The following is a 17,650-nucleotide window of genomic DNA, read 5'->3' as shown; positions in this document are numbered from 1 at the left end:
GGGGGGGGCGTACTGGCAAACATTTATAATCAATAATTAATGAACGCTGCCTTTTTTTTACATTCCTGACTTGTACAGGGATGAATGAAGATATAATACAGGAGGCGAACACTCGTGTGTGTATGGCACCCTCAAGGTTTCCTTTAAGCGGTACTTCGGTAAGTGTATTTATCTTCAAATTTATCTAATAATTCATAACTAACTTGATATTAACCGCCATGGATGCATCCTCGGAGAGTGTGGCAGTATTCGGTGAGCAGTGGATTGTAAGCTGCATAAAGTTTTTTTTGGTAATGAAAGTTCAAATTTGTTTCATGATGACGTCTACACAGATGAACTATCAAGTTTTGACTTTTTGTTGCTGTTGACTCCCATCAGCTTTACCTGACTCGAACAGGAGCAAAGGGAGAATTGGTGGACTTCCGGTTTGCCGACTTGGAAACAAGGTGACGGAATACTACCAACCAATTACAGCAGAGATCCGGGCTCTTGCCAATCACGTCATATCAGGTATACAAAACCGCATTTCTTTGCAAAGAATATGACAATATTGTAATAAGAGTTAAGATAGAAGACAATTGTAATTCTTATGTAAATTGTACGTGCCTTGTATGAAGAAATATTTAAATATCTTAGATTGCAAATAAAAGAAAAGAATATCATTCATTCAGCTCCATCTATTCTTACACTTTGAACTGTTTTAAGAAGCAAAGCTGATGAGACTGTAAATAAGTATACATCAGCCCGTGCAGATGTAGTAAGATACCAGAGTTGTATCACTATTATTGTTCATAGAACTTAATCACCATGACCTGTACTTAGCTTGTACAGTATTAATAAGTGTTTCAAGAAGAGAGAAGAAACCAGAACCAAAAAATAGACAAACAGTAACTTTAAGAATTATGTAGTACTTAGAATCCTAGTATAGAACTCAAACATACATTATGTATGTATGCACCACATGTATTTTATACTGTGACAAAGCATGTATGCATTTAGCCGTCTGGGCAAGGATATGCAATAAAGATCATTTCATTTCATATAATAAAGGTCATTTATTCATCTCCAGGTTATCTCCAGCCAGCCGCTAGGATCAAGACCGCAGTGGATACTTTTTATCAATCCTTCATGGCAGATAGTATTAATATAGGTAAGTACATTTTTTTAGATACAAAAATTCAAAATATCTTGCTTCTATGTTTTTACCTCCAAGAAAACGAAGGAATTGTTCTTTGTGCTTTTTTGTGTGTTTCCGCATATTTGTGGTAAAATTAGGAAGGCATTTATAAATTGTGATGATAATTGGTATTTAGTTTTTAGGTCAAGATCAACCTTCTGGGTCTTCTGGTGGTCAACCTTGGTAATGAAGAAAAACTTCCAGCTTTTGTATCTTTTGCCCTAGACATGCTGTGGACTTGATTGTCTTGTGGCAGATACTTTTTTGTATCAGGAACGATGGTATGAATTTTGGGCCCCTGGGCGTTTAAGAAAATTACGTCACACACACGCACGCACGCACGCGCGCGCGCGCGCGCACACACACACTTCTTATACTTATAGCCCACAGATGAATACGATGTTTCTTTCTACAGGTGTCCACGTGAGACTACAATCAAGTCACGCCGAAGAGATGGCATTCTTTGACCAGACACCTCCAGAACTACACGACTTTGTTCAAGTTGTGCAACGTCTCATAAATGACATCACTGCCAAAAATAAGGGCAGAGAGATTCGCATATACCTGGCCTCTGATCTCGACGAAGTTATTAAGGAATTCAAATCCAAGTTTGGGAACAACAGAGTCTTACACATAGACGCCTTCAGGGGGGAAAGTTTGAATGATGATAGGATACGGGAAGGCTCTCCAAACCTACTGGGTGACCAGGTGTTCACTGACATCTTGCTGATGTCTAAGTGTGACTACTTTGTCCATGATGAGTCTAATGTTGCTTCAGTGACGTACTATTACAACCCCAACCTTAAGAGCTACTATGTCAGTGGAGACGCCTCGGACTTCAGACGACTTAATGCGCAACCTCGTTTCGATTCTGAGGAACTCTTTCGTCAGGCCGTTGTCAGGGAGACGCGCAACATAATCCTACCCGATTGGAAGAATGGCTCACTGTGGGTTGGTCTTAAGGTCCGGGTTAGTTTGCTGTGGGGATTGTTGTTCACAGATGGGGAAAAATACCTTCATGACCTGAGTTGTTTCAGCAAGAACGTGAAATGGAGCTAATGTCGCAGCGAGTTTTTAAGATCAAAGTTTGCCAGTGATAGTGACCTGAAGGAATTGATGGGTCTATGAAGTTGTTGCATGTTCCTAACTACATAATTATGTACACTCAGTCTGTTGTTGTTCGTCCGTCGTTCCCAACGATGACCAAGACATCGGCACGTCAGGTTCTGTGTGTACGACTGTGGCTTACCAGTCCTATACGGTCTTTGAAAGCTTTGCCACGGGTTGGTTGAGCACACTGCATATACTTTTACATGTAACAATGTAATTACCTTAATGTGACACTAACGTAATAAGATTGGAAGAGTTTTGCAAATGAAGTAATGACTAGGAAAAAAAAAAACATTGTACACTGTACCGAAATACCAAAGTCTGCTTGTGGATTTATCATTCAATGAAGCGTATGCGTTATAAAAGTGTCGGATTAAGGTTCATTGCCATTAATATATATATAAGAAACCATATGTGGATAATTATGCATTTACGTATAATCATGTATAATGGTGAAAGGGGTTTTGTATAATTGTGTACTAATTGTGTATAAGCATACATGTATGTAATTGGACTACTCCATAGTGCAATTAATGCATTCTGCATGATTGTCACCCTCTGCTATGTACTCAATACAAATATCAACTTGATCGTCGAGTAAAGCAATCTGGCCCGGAGTCCGAAATTGTTTTTCTGGAAATAAATTGTGGCTTGTTACTTGTGTTTTTTTTATTTTTGGCAATATTCTTAAAGAAACAAAGATAAAGCATCACAAGACTCTATCATGTCAAGTCTATCAACACTCTTTTTATTCAAGGAATATCACCATTGTGGATTAGAAAATAACTTTGTGCAAAAAGTGTGATATCAACATCGTGGGTTGCAAACAAAAGTACATACATGTACATGGTATATATACGACAAGAAAATCTACAATATCAGTAAAGTATGTCATTGAGAGAAACATCAAAAGCTGAAATGAGTTCTACTCATAATTTCCCTTCTAAAGATAAGATACAAAGACAGATACAGTTTGTGTAAGGCCGCGGTACCTGATATTTCTGATACATACAAGGTCACATCTTGAAATGGCCTGATGTGAGCTAAATTGAAACAACAATTCATCCGACATTCTGAGAACAGATTTTATAAATGTGAAATAAGCACTTACTTTAAACAGTCCTATACACATAAGGCATATATTTTTTTAATAACAAAGGTAATTAAAGCCCTTCATTCTGTAGGTCTTGCCATTTTTTCAGAGAAGTTTTTTGTGTGAAGATTTTTACACACAGAAATAGATAATTTTAGTGCACAGAGTGAAGTGGTGTGGCAAGGAACACCTCTAAATGTGAAAGTTTTTTTGACAATTTTGATGACGAAGGTTTTCTGTGTACGTCTACCTCCTGGCGCTACCGCGGCTACTGGCGCTGCTTCCGGCACTTGCTGGTCGGGAGCTGTGCGGAGATCTTGCGCCTCCAGTCACGGAAAGACCCATCCCCAGGTACACCTGTTTCGGCGACGTAACGCTTGCACGGCTCGTAGGTCCAGACCGCACGGAGGACGTTGTCCTACCGGAAAGAAAGACATCGGGGACTGTTAATTATTTCTTCACATGATACGCCAAGGGTGGAAATCTTCCAACACGGACACATTCAATCAACAGCTGCTGCATAATTTTCGATGCTTCAAGAACAACAAATTTTTTTGACAGATCTTTAGTCTGATTCTTCGGTCTTTAGTCCAAAAGTTGATGAACAAATTCTACAGATGAAAGTGCTATGCTTATCTACATACAACTATTTTGTACATATTTGAAGTAACTGATATTGTCACAAATTCATGCTGAGTGTTCTTTGGAACAACATGCCACTGCAGCCTTCTAAGACAATGCCATGCAACCGCATGCTGCACTTCCATGGCAAAAAATGTATCTTAACGTTACTGTCCAAGCCGAACTTCATGTGGATGAAACATAAATAGATGGTCTTTGGCTTTCTTCAACAAGTACTTCCATGCAAAGTTGAGTCACATGCAGTACACATAGACAATGCATTTGCTATTATAACATGGTGTGCACGGTTAAGGTATTTTATATTGAAAGCCATGCCAACAGAAAAGCAAGCTGAACTTTCTGAGCTCCCATGCATTTTGCACTACATTTTGTAAAAGACACCCAAGCCAGTGGTTACCAAGCCTGGGGGGCCTTGGAGGTCTGTTTTCCCCCTCCCGTGTTCTTGCCATCCAGCCCCAAACTCAGGTCTACTTGAGTCGGGGTCTTTAAGTTTCTGCCACTGGGAGGGGCCGATCGGACTGATGGCCTTGGCCTGGAATTATACACTCCCTGTTAGGGACATATATCTGGAGCATCTCAAGATTTTTTTGACCAATAGTTAATTTTTTTGGCCAAAATCGATGTCAATCATTTTAGATTATGCAACATGAGAATGCAAGATGAACACCATTTTTTAAAAGGAAATACATTTTGTGTAGTGTGAGTTTATTTTTTTTTTTTATCAATGTTGAATAGCAAATTCAAAAAGCCTGGAAATTGAGAAATGTTCGTGGGGCTTTTCTGGATTTCCAGAGTCATTCAATCTTGTGAAGTACCCTTGGGTGGAAAAAGGTTAAAATAACAGCAGTACATTTATCATTCTGTAGGCAGCTGCGGGAAATTCTTCTTCCTTTGGACATTTGAAAAGTCACTGGGATGTATTTATTATTGCTTTAGCTTGGAAGTACAAAGTATTTCTTACATAATGCATGTTCACTGTACACAAAAACACATCTATACAGTGCATAGTTGTCAAAGTCTTTCAATTTCTAGCTACAGACTAGCGATTCAAGAGTTTTGAAACTGAAGCTTTTTAAAGACAAAACTATGAAATGGTTATGCCAAAAAACAGTTACTCAAGCAACTGGATATGATTTTGAAAACGTCAGACGTTTCAGCTAGTATCCACTAGCTTTCGTCAGTGACTGAGAGACCAGAGGGGAAAGCAGGTTTATATACACAACCTGTTGATTGATATGCAAATAAAGTGAAGACAAATTTGGAAGTCGAAAAAGGAACAAAAGTCAGACAAGTCAAGACAAGATGATGCAAATTAGTCTGAAAGCTCCTGTTATACAGGACAGGAGCTTAAGTGTTGTCTGTCCTCGGGGCTGGTAGTGCCAAATCCCAAGTGCCGGAAAGATCGACCCGTAGCCCCCCTTCCCTGTTGAGGGTGGGGTTGTACATTCTTTCATATATTGCCTCTTTAACACCCCGTTCCCACCAGCGTGTTTCGCGGTCTAAGACATCCGTGGACTCGAGTTTGAAAGAGTGACCCTGGTTGTGTTGTAGGTGGTGGAAAATAGCTGAGGAGTAGCCGTTGAAAAGGTTACCTTGCGGAGAGCTGTGAGCTGCGGGAAGAAGTCGGGCGTGAACTAGCTCGGCTGCTGGGACCCGACGGGGGAGGGGATAAACCAGCCTGGGGGAGGGGTTAAAGGAAAAAAAAGTAGTTACTTATAAGTGAATGCAAACAGTTGTGAATATTCAAGTAGTTACAATTTATGTAGTTTATGATGTACATGTCTTGTCAACACTAATGGACATTCCTTAATAAACAAATTATTAGTAATGGTACAATCAAACATAACTGTTGAAAAATTTCCAAACAGTTTACTTTGTGAAATGATGTGTCACACAAAAATGCTATCTGGTTATGTATAAGCAGTTGTTAATAAAAAGTACATGTAATCCATCAAATCAATTTCATTCTAATATACATGTATGTGTATAATATATTAATAGCAATTGGCATTGCCACATGTATATAGGATATTATATTGATAAATCAGTTTTCATGTAAGGATTTTCTGCATTTCTATCATAATGTTTTTACCTCCGTGCATGAGCTTTTGTTTTCAGTGTGTTCTGAAATAAGTAATGATATAATGATATATTTATAAGCTTACCTGCTGGAAGTAGAGGTTAATGATGGAGGACAGGTCTTGGTAGGCAGAGCCGACTGTCGCCATCTGCCGCATCACGCCCTGGTTAAAGTCCCGCAGCTCACGCAGGTCCATGTCACGCTGCACGATAAATGTTCAACTGAGTGTTAGAATATCCAACTGAAGCTTTACTAATCTTTGGTGACATACCACAGAACATAGTAGGCTAAATTATTATAAATTTAACAGTGCTATCAAGAACATTCAACTCTCAAGAGTATACAAATACAATGCTTGAAAAAGTGACCTACTTTTTTTGACTACTGGTTTTACAGAATGCTCAAATTAATGGGGAACTGTGCATGCCTTATGAAGACTCATTTGTTCTCATAATGGGGAGAAATTGTGTAAATTTATCTAGAAACATATTTGTGATTGTGTGTTGAGCGAGAAGTCACAATGATAAAAAGTTCCTCTATTACCTCCTCATGTGTTTGTCCTTTGGTCTTCTTTGCTGAACGGATTTCCCTGGCATACCTTGCACACTGCAGGAGGAGAAATCGAATATCATTATTTTTTCTCACATATCTAAAGAACAAGCGAAAGCATGCAACTAATCAAACTTTATACACAAAAAAAAACTACATGCACATGACCTGCACTCAGCTAAGACATACTACAAAATGGAAACAAAAAGACATTCAATATGCCATTTATTATGTCTAGGACATAATCTATAATTTGCCTTACCTGTTTTTCAACCCGTTCAATCTTGGTCCTCTGTTCGTCGAGTTCGCGCTTCAGCTGCAGGACTTTACTCTGTTTCTCGTCAGCGAGGTTCCCGTACGCCGCCTCGTCGCGCTGCAAGTTTTCCAGCGTGCTGGACATGGTCTGGACGTCCTCGTTCAGCTCACGAATCTGCCGCCGCTTGTACTTGTACTTGTCCATGACGGCGCGGAGTTGCTCGTCAAGCTGCTGTTTCTCTTCGTATTCTTCACCTGCAACGCGCAAAAAAATGGTCAGCAAGATTCTTGTTTGATAGGTTTAAGCTTTTGCAGCTATTCTCCAAGAGTATTTGGACTTACATGTATTTGGTTCACTAGGGTTAAGAGTGTTGAAGGTTGAAACAAAAATAAAAGCATGTTTTTAGTAAGTTTCATGAAATCCCACTAACTTATTGGAAGATTTTATCGTTTTAATCATTGCTTGTGATACTGAATGTAGACAAGAGGGTTATGATGAAGATTACAGTGGCATCATTATTATTAGGAACTGAAAGCATATCATATACATCTGCAACATGACATGATATTGTATAAGAAAAGCTAACCTATGTAGTTGTCAAACACAAAAGCTACTAGTGAGCATTACTTACTTGTCTCAGTGACCTTCTGGAAGGACTTGCGGTACGTCTGGTTGCGGTTGTTCATGAGTTTCAGCGTGTTCTCCAAGGCACGGATCTCTTTCTCCGCCTTGCGGATTTTGGCGTCCAACTCATCCCCCTCCCTCTGCAGCTCCTCCTTCTCTTGTGCTGCCTAAAGTTGAAGACACAAAATGAGAAAATTTGTACCTTAGAGAAAGCACACATGTGACATGTAGATATTATTGCCAAAAGACTAAAAGTAGAGACACGCAAGAAGTTATTTGAATCAAGATATCATACTGATTACGTGCCAACAATTACTATACATTTTACAAATTTGTAGCTGGGGATGATAGGAAAATAACTGTTACACAACTCTTCTAAATTTGTCTTACCATCTTGTAACATACAAAATTACCTGCAGCCAATGACTTTTGACTTTGATCTGTGTCTTTCATTTCTTTAGCCACTGAACATAAAAGAAAGTTGCTTTAAATCAATTAGTGCACCGACCTTGATGACATAGTATGCCTGTGACCTCTCCTCCTCTCCCTCGGGAGGAGCCATTGCGACCATCAGGATCTCGTAGCGCTTCCGCAGCTTGTCGATCTTGGAGATCCGGTCATGTAGCTCTGCGCTGATCGTCTGTCGCTCCTCCTCTGCGGCCTTTTGCTGAGCCGCCAACATGTCCCTGTGCACGTTGATTTCCTCCCTACGCTCCTTCATTGCCTAAACACATACAATATGCAAATTAGGGCTAAAGGTCATTTCCCAGAATTCCATGGGTTAAAGAAAAAAAATCCCAGAATTCCCTAGGGTTGGACTATAGTGCTTGCTTCAACCAACCAGAGATCTTCTGTCTCTTACATAGTTATTACAAATTTCCTGTCTGTATTAAAAGCAAGGTGCTATGCTCCAAGATTAGTGAGTGAATGAGTGAAAGAAAGATAAAGAAAACCTACCGTTTCTAGCTGCAGTCTCCTCTTCTCCAATGAGAAGACAGTGTCAGCCTTGCTGTGAAGCATGTCTCTCAGCCGCTTGATTTCCAGCTTCAGAATATTCTCTTCCACCATCAGATCCTATGAAAGAGGGTCAGAAACAGAATTCAAATTCTGCACGACATTTGAAGTCTGGTTATAAAAAAATTGGCAATTTTTACACATCGAAGCAATGCTTTATTCAAGAATGAGCCAATTTTTTTTACCTGTTTCTCTTTGTTCAGGTTGCGCAGCACTCTCTGAGAGCTGTTGTTGTACAGCTCCAGCTCCTCGATCTTGGAGGTGAGATCTGCACATTCCGATCCACGGATCTCCAGATCACGCTTCTGTCGACGGATATCGTCCTGGAAAAATTGTCAATCACAGATCAGTACAGCAACATTTATGATAAAAAGACAATTTCATAGTTCTGTATTTCTCTGACAATTGTGAAAGAAAGCAAAGGCAGCTACATTGTACAATTCCATTTATGATTAATACTCACAGTTAGCTAGGAACAAACATGTATGTTGTATTGGAGAAATATTGAGCAGGGTGTATTCTACTTGCAGTATGATTGCATTCTGAATAGACCTACAAAATTCCAACAGTGTTTGAACCGAACCATTCTGTTAAAATCATAGTAAGAACAATCATCCTTGAGTCTTATCCTTGATCCTGAAAGAGATCAAACATACATGTATCAGGAGGTACAACATGGTGTCAGAAGCGGGATTACCTGTAGTCGTTTCAGCTGGGTGGTCAGCAGTGTGTGGGTGGTGTTCCTGTTGTCCAGGACTTCCAGGAGTTCTTTGATCTTGGCCTCCAGCTGTATCTTCTCATCGTGGCTACTCTCTCCCATCATACGGTTGATACGACGTTCCAACTGCTGAATCTGGAAATCCTGGTAAACAAAGAAATAGAACATGTAAGACCCTATATCTAGGAATGTCAGGTAATGTCACACGATTGTGCTGAGAACATCAAATATCATAGTATTACAGCACCTTCATCACAACACTGCTACAACAGTGTACTTGTGATACCAAATAAATCTTGGTTGCTTTATTTTTTATTTTGATCCTCAATGACCCATTTTTAAATCAAATGATGAGCAGTTGATGAAAAGTACATTGAATTGCTTCTCTCAGTAAGGTAATGCAACCAACTGATTACAATGTTATTTTGTAACAGAATACTACAGATTTACATAATGGATACAAAGATTAGAATGAATTCCTGACTGTCCAGGCTGAGTTGATGTCGTCTGTTTTCTTACCTGGTTGTAGATGATTTCCTGCTGCTGCAAGGAATCATGGTCTAGCTTGTTCAAACGGCTGGTGAGGTTCCGACTTGCCGCTCTGGCACCCTGGGATAGAGAGAAATGAAACCTTCATATGAAAGCATTGTTGAAAAAGTCTAATAAAAAAAATTATAGTCTAGATTTAACATTAATGTTTGCATGAAGGAAAACACAATTTGAAAAGACTTGGAGCCTGATACTAACCATTCCTTCATAGATTTTGTTCCTTTGTAGAAAGTTTTTATTTACATAGAAAAATGTAACACATTTGCAGATTGTTGAGCCATTTTATATGCTAATGTAATGTTTTGTCATATCTTGTCAGCAGGGCAAGCCCTTTGTAATAGCCACTGGCTAGTTGTGTGCTGCCCTGGCTGTGAGGGTTGAACAGCCAAACCAATAAATGAATGATACTAACCGTAATCTCAGCGTGTGTGTGCCGTTCCTGTTGCCTGGCGTTGTGAAGCTCCTGTGTCCGTTTGAACTGCACTTCCCTCAGCCTGCCCAGGTCTGTCTCGATGTCCTTGATCTGGTGTTCCTCCTCCGCCAGAAGCTCGTCCATGCGCAGGGCGCGCTCCTCTGCGCTCAGCTCGGACTCTGTAGTAATCTTCAGCTTCTCTGTCAGCTGTTCACGGAGTTCTTGAGCAGCCCTCAACCTGAAGGCAGTAGACAATGTTGTTATAATTGTAAACTCATTTATTTTCATGGGGACTTCATTTAACGGTAGAAGGAGAAGTGTTTCCACAGTGCTTCAAGTTTGTGGTAGAAAAAAATTCAATGGAATGACATATTTGTTGTGAAATGGTCCCTGCAAAAATATAACCACCACAAAAGTTTCAAAATTTACAGCACTGTTGTACCTCCTCTGTGGCCTTACTGGCAAAATGGAAGAGATAAATGAAAGGCAGGGACACCCCATATTTTTCTGTTCAAGGTACAGTCTTATCATTATTAACATCTTACTCATCATTAATATCTTACTTGTCGTTTTTATCCTCCACGTCCTTTCGCAGGTTGGTGACCTGTGTCCGCATGCTGTCTAGATCCGACGCTGTCCTCTCAACAGTGTACTTCAGGGTCTCCAACTGAAAGAAAAATGAGAAAGTTAATATTAAGAAATCTCTACACTGTTTAATGCAAGTGTAGGTAGCAAGTAGTTATTAACTCTTAAGGACGTATATTTTAAAATGTAAATGTTTTTCAAGAATATTTACAAATCTTATTTTCCATACAAATTCTTGCTGCGTGCTGGAAACTTGACAAATGTGTGCCTTTAACGGACGTCCACAGCTAATCAATGCCTAATTACTGCTCTTTTCTGGCCTGCAGTTTTCTCATAAACTACTAGATGGCACCTGTGAAAAGTAAAAACAGTCATGCTGTACCTCATCCTGAAACTGAATACGCTGTGTCTCCAGATCCTGGTACTCCAGACGCAGTTTTGCAGCCAGACGCTCCGAGGCACCGATCTTCTTCTCCATCTCCTTGTTGTTCTCGGTCTCATTTTCCAGAAAACTCTGCTTTTCCTTGATGGTGTCTTCTGCACCGCGCACCTCGGCTTTGACCCGGGCCAGCTCCTATGGAATATAATGCATATTAGTTAACACACATATATAAACATACATGTCTATACCTGTCTTTTATATGTCTATGCCTAAAGATATTGTATAGAGTTGAATTACATGTGGATTAGATTACACTCGTGAATGCCTCTGTATACTGTAAATCAGGATTTTTCACGGTACTTTATATTTGCGGTTTTTGCAGTCACTTCTGCACCGCGAAAACAATTTGCCGACTTTCTGTCTGTTTGCAGCAACTGCCACCACTGCAAATGTATAGTTTTCTCAGACTACAAACTTTTGCTACCATGAACATAAAGTGATTTACAGTATGTCAGCAAATGATTCTATACCGGTAGTTCAGGAAAACTGGCTACTGGTCAAAACATGATATGCTGAATCTAGGTAGGTTACTCACGGCAGCGTTAGCATCCATTTCCCGATCACGCTTCTGCATCTGTTCTATGGTCTGCTCCCATTGGTGGATCAAGTCCTGGCGAGTCTCGTGAGCCTTCCGAAACTCTTCTGCCGTTTTGTCCAGCTCAATCTAAAAATCATTTCATTTATTTTGAATCCATCAAAATATAACCAAAGAATAGTATACATTGCTGTGTGTTAGTGTATGAAAACCATCAAAAAGTGTATTTCAAGTCATACTGCAATAAAACCATTGTCTCACTTAAACTTCAGGTTATTTTCATAACAAGGTAATTCTGAGCCTACATGTATGCAAAGACAAGTTGGATATAAATTGAATAGAAAAATTTATGATATCAAATTATGCTTGCTGGGAATAAATGCTGGTTGGGAATAAATGTCATACCTGTGCAGTGAGTGTCTCTGTTGTCTCGTGGTCCAACATCCTCCTTTTGCGGATCATTTCCTCCGTCATGCGCTCCATGCGGAGGGAGAGCTCCTTCCCCTTGGCGTCGTCCTGGCGCGTGTACTTGGCGAGCGTCATGGCGTCCTCGTCTTTCCGTGCCGACTCCTCCAGCCACGCCTCCAGAGCCTGCTGGTTCCAGTTCATCTGGGCCTTCAGCTCCTCCAGACGCTGGGTCTGTCTGAATATCGTGTTCTAAATAAAAACAAACAAACAAACAAAAGCTGTGTTAGAGTCTATTCTGGTTCCAGTTCATCTGGGCCTTCAGCTCCTCCAGATGCTGCGTTTGTCTAAATATCATGTTCTAAATAAAAACAAAAAAACAAACAAATAAACAAAAGCTGTGTTAGGCTCTATTTTCTTGCCAACATTACAGACAAAGGAATCACCCAGTTTTCACACCATAACTGTGTTATAAGTTTAGATTTATATCTAGCATGCAGTTCAATACATTTTTGGTAGGTGGCACTATTTGCCTGTTGCAGGGACTGAGGCAGGTTTAAATAATACATGTACCCCTACTTTGCAAAGAAAAAGATGAAATGGAAATACATGTTCATGATCAAGATAGAATGGAAACACAGAATGACAAGTACACAAGATATATGTTATTGTAGATGAATGTTTAACTTCTTAGGAAATGTTTGGACAAAGTACCTCAAAGACATTTTTCTTCTCCAAGAGTTCGGTTCTCTCGTTATCGAGCCGTGTGATCTCCTGTCCCAGACGCCCCTCCTCCCTCTCCGCGATCTGCTTCATGTGATCCTCCGTTTCTATCTCATTGTCTCGGGCACGACAGAGACCCTGGGTATGACAACAAAAAACAATCAACATACATTCAAGATACATCAATTTAACTGAAGCATACTTGCAATTCAACTGTCAAACCAGAAATGCATTCATGCATGTACCATTACTGTAACATAACTTTCATTTCCAGTTACTGACATTTTTGGTTGGCTTGGCAGAGACATTGTACAAGAAGGACTGGGCTCGCAATTAACACCCCGCGGTGGCCATTGTTCCGCCGCGCCGAGTCCCGCTGCGTCCCTTTGTCTTCACGCCCGCGCGGCCCCCGATTGATGTCAACGTTGGACTCACCCTTTCGCGGGGTTTTCGGCCGAATCATGACGTTGGCATAGCTAATGAGCAGCACCATGACGTCATGGGCGCCGAAGCCTTCCGAAGACTACTTCGCTACCCCTGCGTTTTCTGACAGTTTCCTTATTTGGGTTGCGCGGCTGCCATGTGCAGACATCGGCATCGCGTAGAGAAGAAAATGTCGGAGATTTTGATGTTTGTTTCATCGCCGTACGACAAACATGGACAAGTTTACAGCCGTTTTCGTCGAAGTCACTTATGTTTTCAGCCGTAAAATATGTAAGACTAGAGTTCCCCGATCTCATACCTTCGCCAAATGATGTTAAACTTTATGACTGACAAATTATAGATTAGATTATTCCCCCCTGATTTAAGAAATAGGAACCTAATTTTCATGAATGATATCATTTTATTATAATCTCAACCAAAAGACAGTCTTATATATATTAACAAACAATGCATTCTAGCATTTCCTAATAAATTATGCAAATGAGGTCCTGATTTGAATAAATTATGTTTAATGATGTTCACGTCAGCTAAACTTTCAAATACCACAAGTATGAAATTCCAGGCAGTTATCATTACATAATTATAAAATTTTCTCATTAATTATGCAAATTAAGTCATTATTAACATAATCAATATCTTCCTGTGTTTCTCTCATTGTCAATTACCAATGTCACAAGCTTCAATTGTCCTATCATGGAATGCAGCTGATTTATAGAATTTCCTCATAAATTATGCAAATTAAATCCATATTTGCATAATTGTCACATAATTATATTAAACATCGCGTAAGCTACCTACATACCAAAAATCACGACGATCCGTCAATCGGTTCTTGAGTTATCCCCTTTTGAATATTTTCAAGAATATATCCCTGCAGTTCTAGAGCAAGCCGCTAGGGGGCCCAAACTCACGTCACTTCTTTCCCAGCACAAGAGCTACTTACCATCCAAATTTCGTCACTCTAGCATGTCTAGATAATGAGATATCAAAACCGGAAGTTCAGCTGCAGTACCATAACAAGCCGCTAGGGGGCCCAAAATCTAATCATTTTGAGGTCTCATCAAGACCTACCCACCTACCAAGTATGAAGACAATCCATCAAGGCCTTCTCAAGTTATCGTGTTTACAGACAGACAGACACACACACACACACACACACATACACGAACGCCCCTGAAAACATAACCTTCTTGGCGAAGGTAAAAATACACAGATTTTATCTCGCTATAATGTTGTTACGCCGTTTTTCCTGTATTAGTGAACGTTTTTCTTTGAATGTACGGACCTTTTTGTTTACATTCCTGTACATTTTATCGGCGGTCGTTGTCGATTTTTTCCGGTCGCTGGGTTCAAACATTGCACCATGTTGTAGGAAATTCTGTAGATGGACTTGTACGGCGGTCTTAGAAAGTCATGGGAGAAGATCGGGTCCGTACTTTAGGGGTTGCATTTTCCGAAGCCAAGCGGAAGATCGCCATTTATGTACCAGAAACGTGCACCAGGGACATGTCCAGACATTCATGCTTCATATACTAGTACATGTGGGTTCCCGATCTTATCTAGTCCGTGTCTGCTTGTATTTTTTGGCAAAAAAACAGAAGCTTGGCACGTTCTGTTTGTTTCTTGGGGCTTTAGTTTAAAACACAGAAATATGGAACACCCGCTCGCGCTAGTGTGTAACTTTACATTCAAGCAAAGGTCCCTGATTTACTGTGTAGTACTACGTGTGTGGATATATCCCCCTCCAATTCTTCAAAATCATACTAAATATTATTTCAATCCTCAAAATCACTCCAAACTTGCTCCAAACAATGTGCCTGTCGCCCGGTCGCGGCATCGTAAATTTTCTAACAATAGCGGGGGCTGCTTGTGGGCGCTTTGTATTTATGTAAATCAAGGGGTAATCGGCATATAACGTTAGGTGTCAATTGTTTTTTCACACATGAGTCGAACGTTGCTGAATAGTGACTAAATGCGACCCCAGTCCTTGTGTATAATGTCCTTGGCTTGGTAAGATTTTTTTTGGGGGGGGAGGATCCATTACACACGTGTTGGAGGCTTTTTGTTTGGGGATTCAGCAGCTCATCTGTGTGTGCAGTTGGGGTTCTAGTTCTAGTTAGGGTCAGATTTAATAACATTAATCTATGTCAAGGGGTTCTTTCATAGGGGGAGTTTTATTAACACACCTGTTAGCTATTAGGGAGGTTCTTCGCCGGGGAGATTCATTAACATTTAACATTGTATGGGAGGTTCTCTCACAGGGGGAGATTCACTAACACCACTGTGTGGGAAGTTCTTTTATAGGGGAAGTTCATTCACACCTCTGTGTGGTAGGTTCTTTCATTGGGGAGATTCATTAACACACCTGTGTGTGGGACAGCTCTTGCTGCACGTTCTTGAAGTGCGCCCTCATGGCGTGGATACGGTCCTCATGTTGTTCTGACTCCTGCTGGAAGCGGACCAGTTCACGCTGCTTTCTCGTAATCTGTCAGTGGGAGACAATTTTATTAGTGCACTGTTAGTGGACATATATACCCTCGTAAGCATCATTAGAACGGATATGCCGTGATCACACACATACAGTATACACACATACACTTAAACAAATTATAGACAATAGTAAAGTATTAGCCACAAAAAGTCTTTAACAGCTAGCCAATTCTTTATATACTAGTAATTAAAGGAACTGGTATTTCAAATTATTTTAACATATTAGATCATTGCAAAAATCAGCACAGGATGGTCAAGTTTTACTACTTTAGATTTCAGAAGTGCCCTGAATTAATTAACTGAAGAAATGACAGTAAAATTATATTTTTCTTTCATAACTACTAGTATGATAGTACAAAACTTTATGACTTTGAGACAGTTTGCGAATGTGCGGTGAAAGTGAATTATGCGGATGTTGATTAAAATCTGATTGAACGGGTGGAATTTGTGACACAGAAAAAGATGAATAAAGGAGTCAAAACATTCGAATCTTACCTCCTCTTCCAGCCGTTTGTTTTCGGCGTTGGCGACGGGCATACTGAAGCCCTCGTCCCAGCCGATATCCGACAACAGCGACCTGATAGAACCCTCCGGCATCTTTGGTAGTCTTTCCCCTTTCTATAAAGGTCGCAACAGTATCAAAATGATATTTCAGCAGGTGAATTTACGGTGAAAAGTGGTAAAATCGCCGACAGTCTTTAGTTTCACGCCGCCATCTTAGTATTTACAACGTTTGCTGTGGATACCAAAAGGTCCCGGATGTTGGTTGCTGTCCACTAAGAGCGCCTCTTGCGATAAAAGGTAAAAGTGCAGCTAGCCCTCAACCCAATCCTTTTACTGAGTCATGAGTCAGCTATTCATAGCACATTTGCCCGCCCCAAAGCCCTGAGTATTAAACTTAAAGAGGGAATCACCACTAACTATCCCCAAAGTTTTGTGCAATATTGCATGGACTTATATACTATATTTGAGAGTCAAATAACCGATATTACAAGCTGGGTACGTTACCTGATGCTTGGTTATTTAAGTAGTCTGAAAAATTGTTCGAAGAAGTCTAGATCTTGATCGGAAGCATATAATATTTTCCGGGCGATTAAGATATTTTACTTATAGGCAACATTTTTACTTGATTATGTCATATGTCCGCTGAAGTTAAGCGTATACTCTTTGTAGCACATTGTTCCCCCATGTACTGCGTACAACTATGGAACAATCATAGCGCAGGTGTGTTGCAGAGGCTGCGGGTTGCTTACCATGATGCTTTCAAAATCATTATGTCTCAGCCTCGCTCCACTAGTAACAGCTTGTTCTTTGCCCAGTTGGGTGTCGACACCTTCGACGCCAGGAGGCGAAAGCTGACGCACTCTTTTGCGGCTCGCCTCCTGGCGTCCGGTAACGGCATCATCAGTTTGCTCTTACGCTGCCTTCCCCAGAAGTCAGTTTTGGCGTCGGTACTGCCAGTTGGTATGCAGACCTTAAATAGGCCCCGTTTCTTTTATCCTAGACACCGTATCTTTAAATTTATGTATTTTGTGTTGTCTATGTTGTATATGGGCTTTGCCTGAGCTTCGAGTCAAACAATAAATAAATAAATACTAGTATGTTCTTTGCAGAGTAGCCATATATGAATATATGCATTATAGATATCGATCTTTCTTAAACTTGTATACGTATGTGCCTCAAGGCCCACTAGTATATACTGAAGTATGCGGATCCTGATTTGTGACCGTCCATAACAAAATTCGGTCTTATTAAAAATGCAAAATATATATGTTGAACTTATAATGATGTGTATGAATCAT

General features: G+C 40.3%; 2 protein-coding genes across 2 annotated transcripts in view; one reads left to right on the top strand and one right to left on the bottom strand.

Annotated features, from left to right (window-relative positions):
* Positions 1-2,944, top strand: part of LOC109477803 — a 5,582-nt gene extending 2,638 nt beyond the window's left edge. Inside the window, exons 4-6 of the mRNA XM_019779199.1 lie at positions 379-510; positions 1,070-1,150; positions 1,593-2,944. Of these exons, the coding sequence (XP_019634758.1) occupies positions 379-510; positions 1,070-1,150; positions 1,593-2,236 (857 nt within the window). The 3' untranslated portion in view covers positions 2,237-2,944. The remainder of the gene's footprint in view (positions 1-378; positions 511-1,069; positions 1,151-1,592) is intronic.
* A 75-nt stretch (positions 2,945-3,019) lies between these two features.
* LOC109477799 (coiled-coil domain-containing protein 39-like) lies at positions 3,020-16,580 on the bottom strand. The gene is made up of 19 exons (XM_019779190.1): positions 16,344-16,580; positions 15,724-15,843; positions 12,906-13,052; positions 12,192-12,443; positions 11,787-11,915; positions 11,192-11,383; positions 10,788-10,891; positions 10,225-10,462; positions 9,783-9,872; positions 9,243-9,407; positions 8,731-8,868; positions 8,489-8,605; positions 8,040-8,255; positions 7,539-7,698; positions 6,914-7,161; positions 6,646-6,708; positions 6,188-6,304; positions 5,615-5,700; positions 3,020-3,798 (listed from the first exon to the last, which is right to left on the bottom strand). Exons 1-19 carry the CDS (start codon positions 16,443-16,445, stop codon positions 3,627-3,629), a joined length of 2,856 nt encoding a protein of 951 aa, XP_019634749.1. The 5' UTR covers positions 16,446-16,580; the 3' UTR covers positions 3,020-3,626.
* Between the last annotated feature and the right edge of the window lie 1,070 nt (positions 16,581-17,650).

Source organism: Branchiostoma belcheri, unplaced genomic scaffold (assembly GCF_001625305.1).
Source record: "Branchiostoma belcheri isolate BF01 breed outbred unplaced genomic scaffold, Haploidv18h27 scaffold41, whole genome shotgun sequence".
Taxonomy (NCBI): Eukaryota; Metazoa; Chordata; class Leptocardii; order Amphioxiformes; family Branchiostomatidae; genus Branchiostoma; species Branchiostoma belcheri.
Note: the sequence above shows the minus strand (reverse complement) of the source record. Positions and strands in the feature narration are given on the sequence as shown.

Coding starts and splice junctions, on each gene's coding strand:
- LOC109477799 (XM_019779190.1), bottom strand. CDS start 16,445: ATGCCGGAGGGTTCTATCAGGTCGCTGTTGTCGGATATCGGCTGGGAC. Junction 12,444..12,905: donor AGAAGAAAAATGTCTTTGAG/GTACTTTGTCCA, acceptor GTTTTTATTTAG/AACACGATATTCAGACAGAC. Junction 6,305..6,645: donor AAGGACAAACACATGAGGAG/GTAATAGAGGAA, acceptor TTTATCGTGCAG/CGTGACATGGACCTGCGTGA.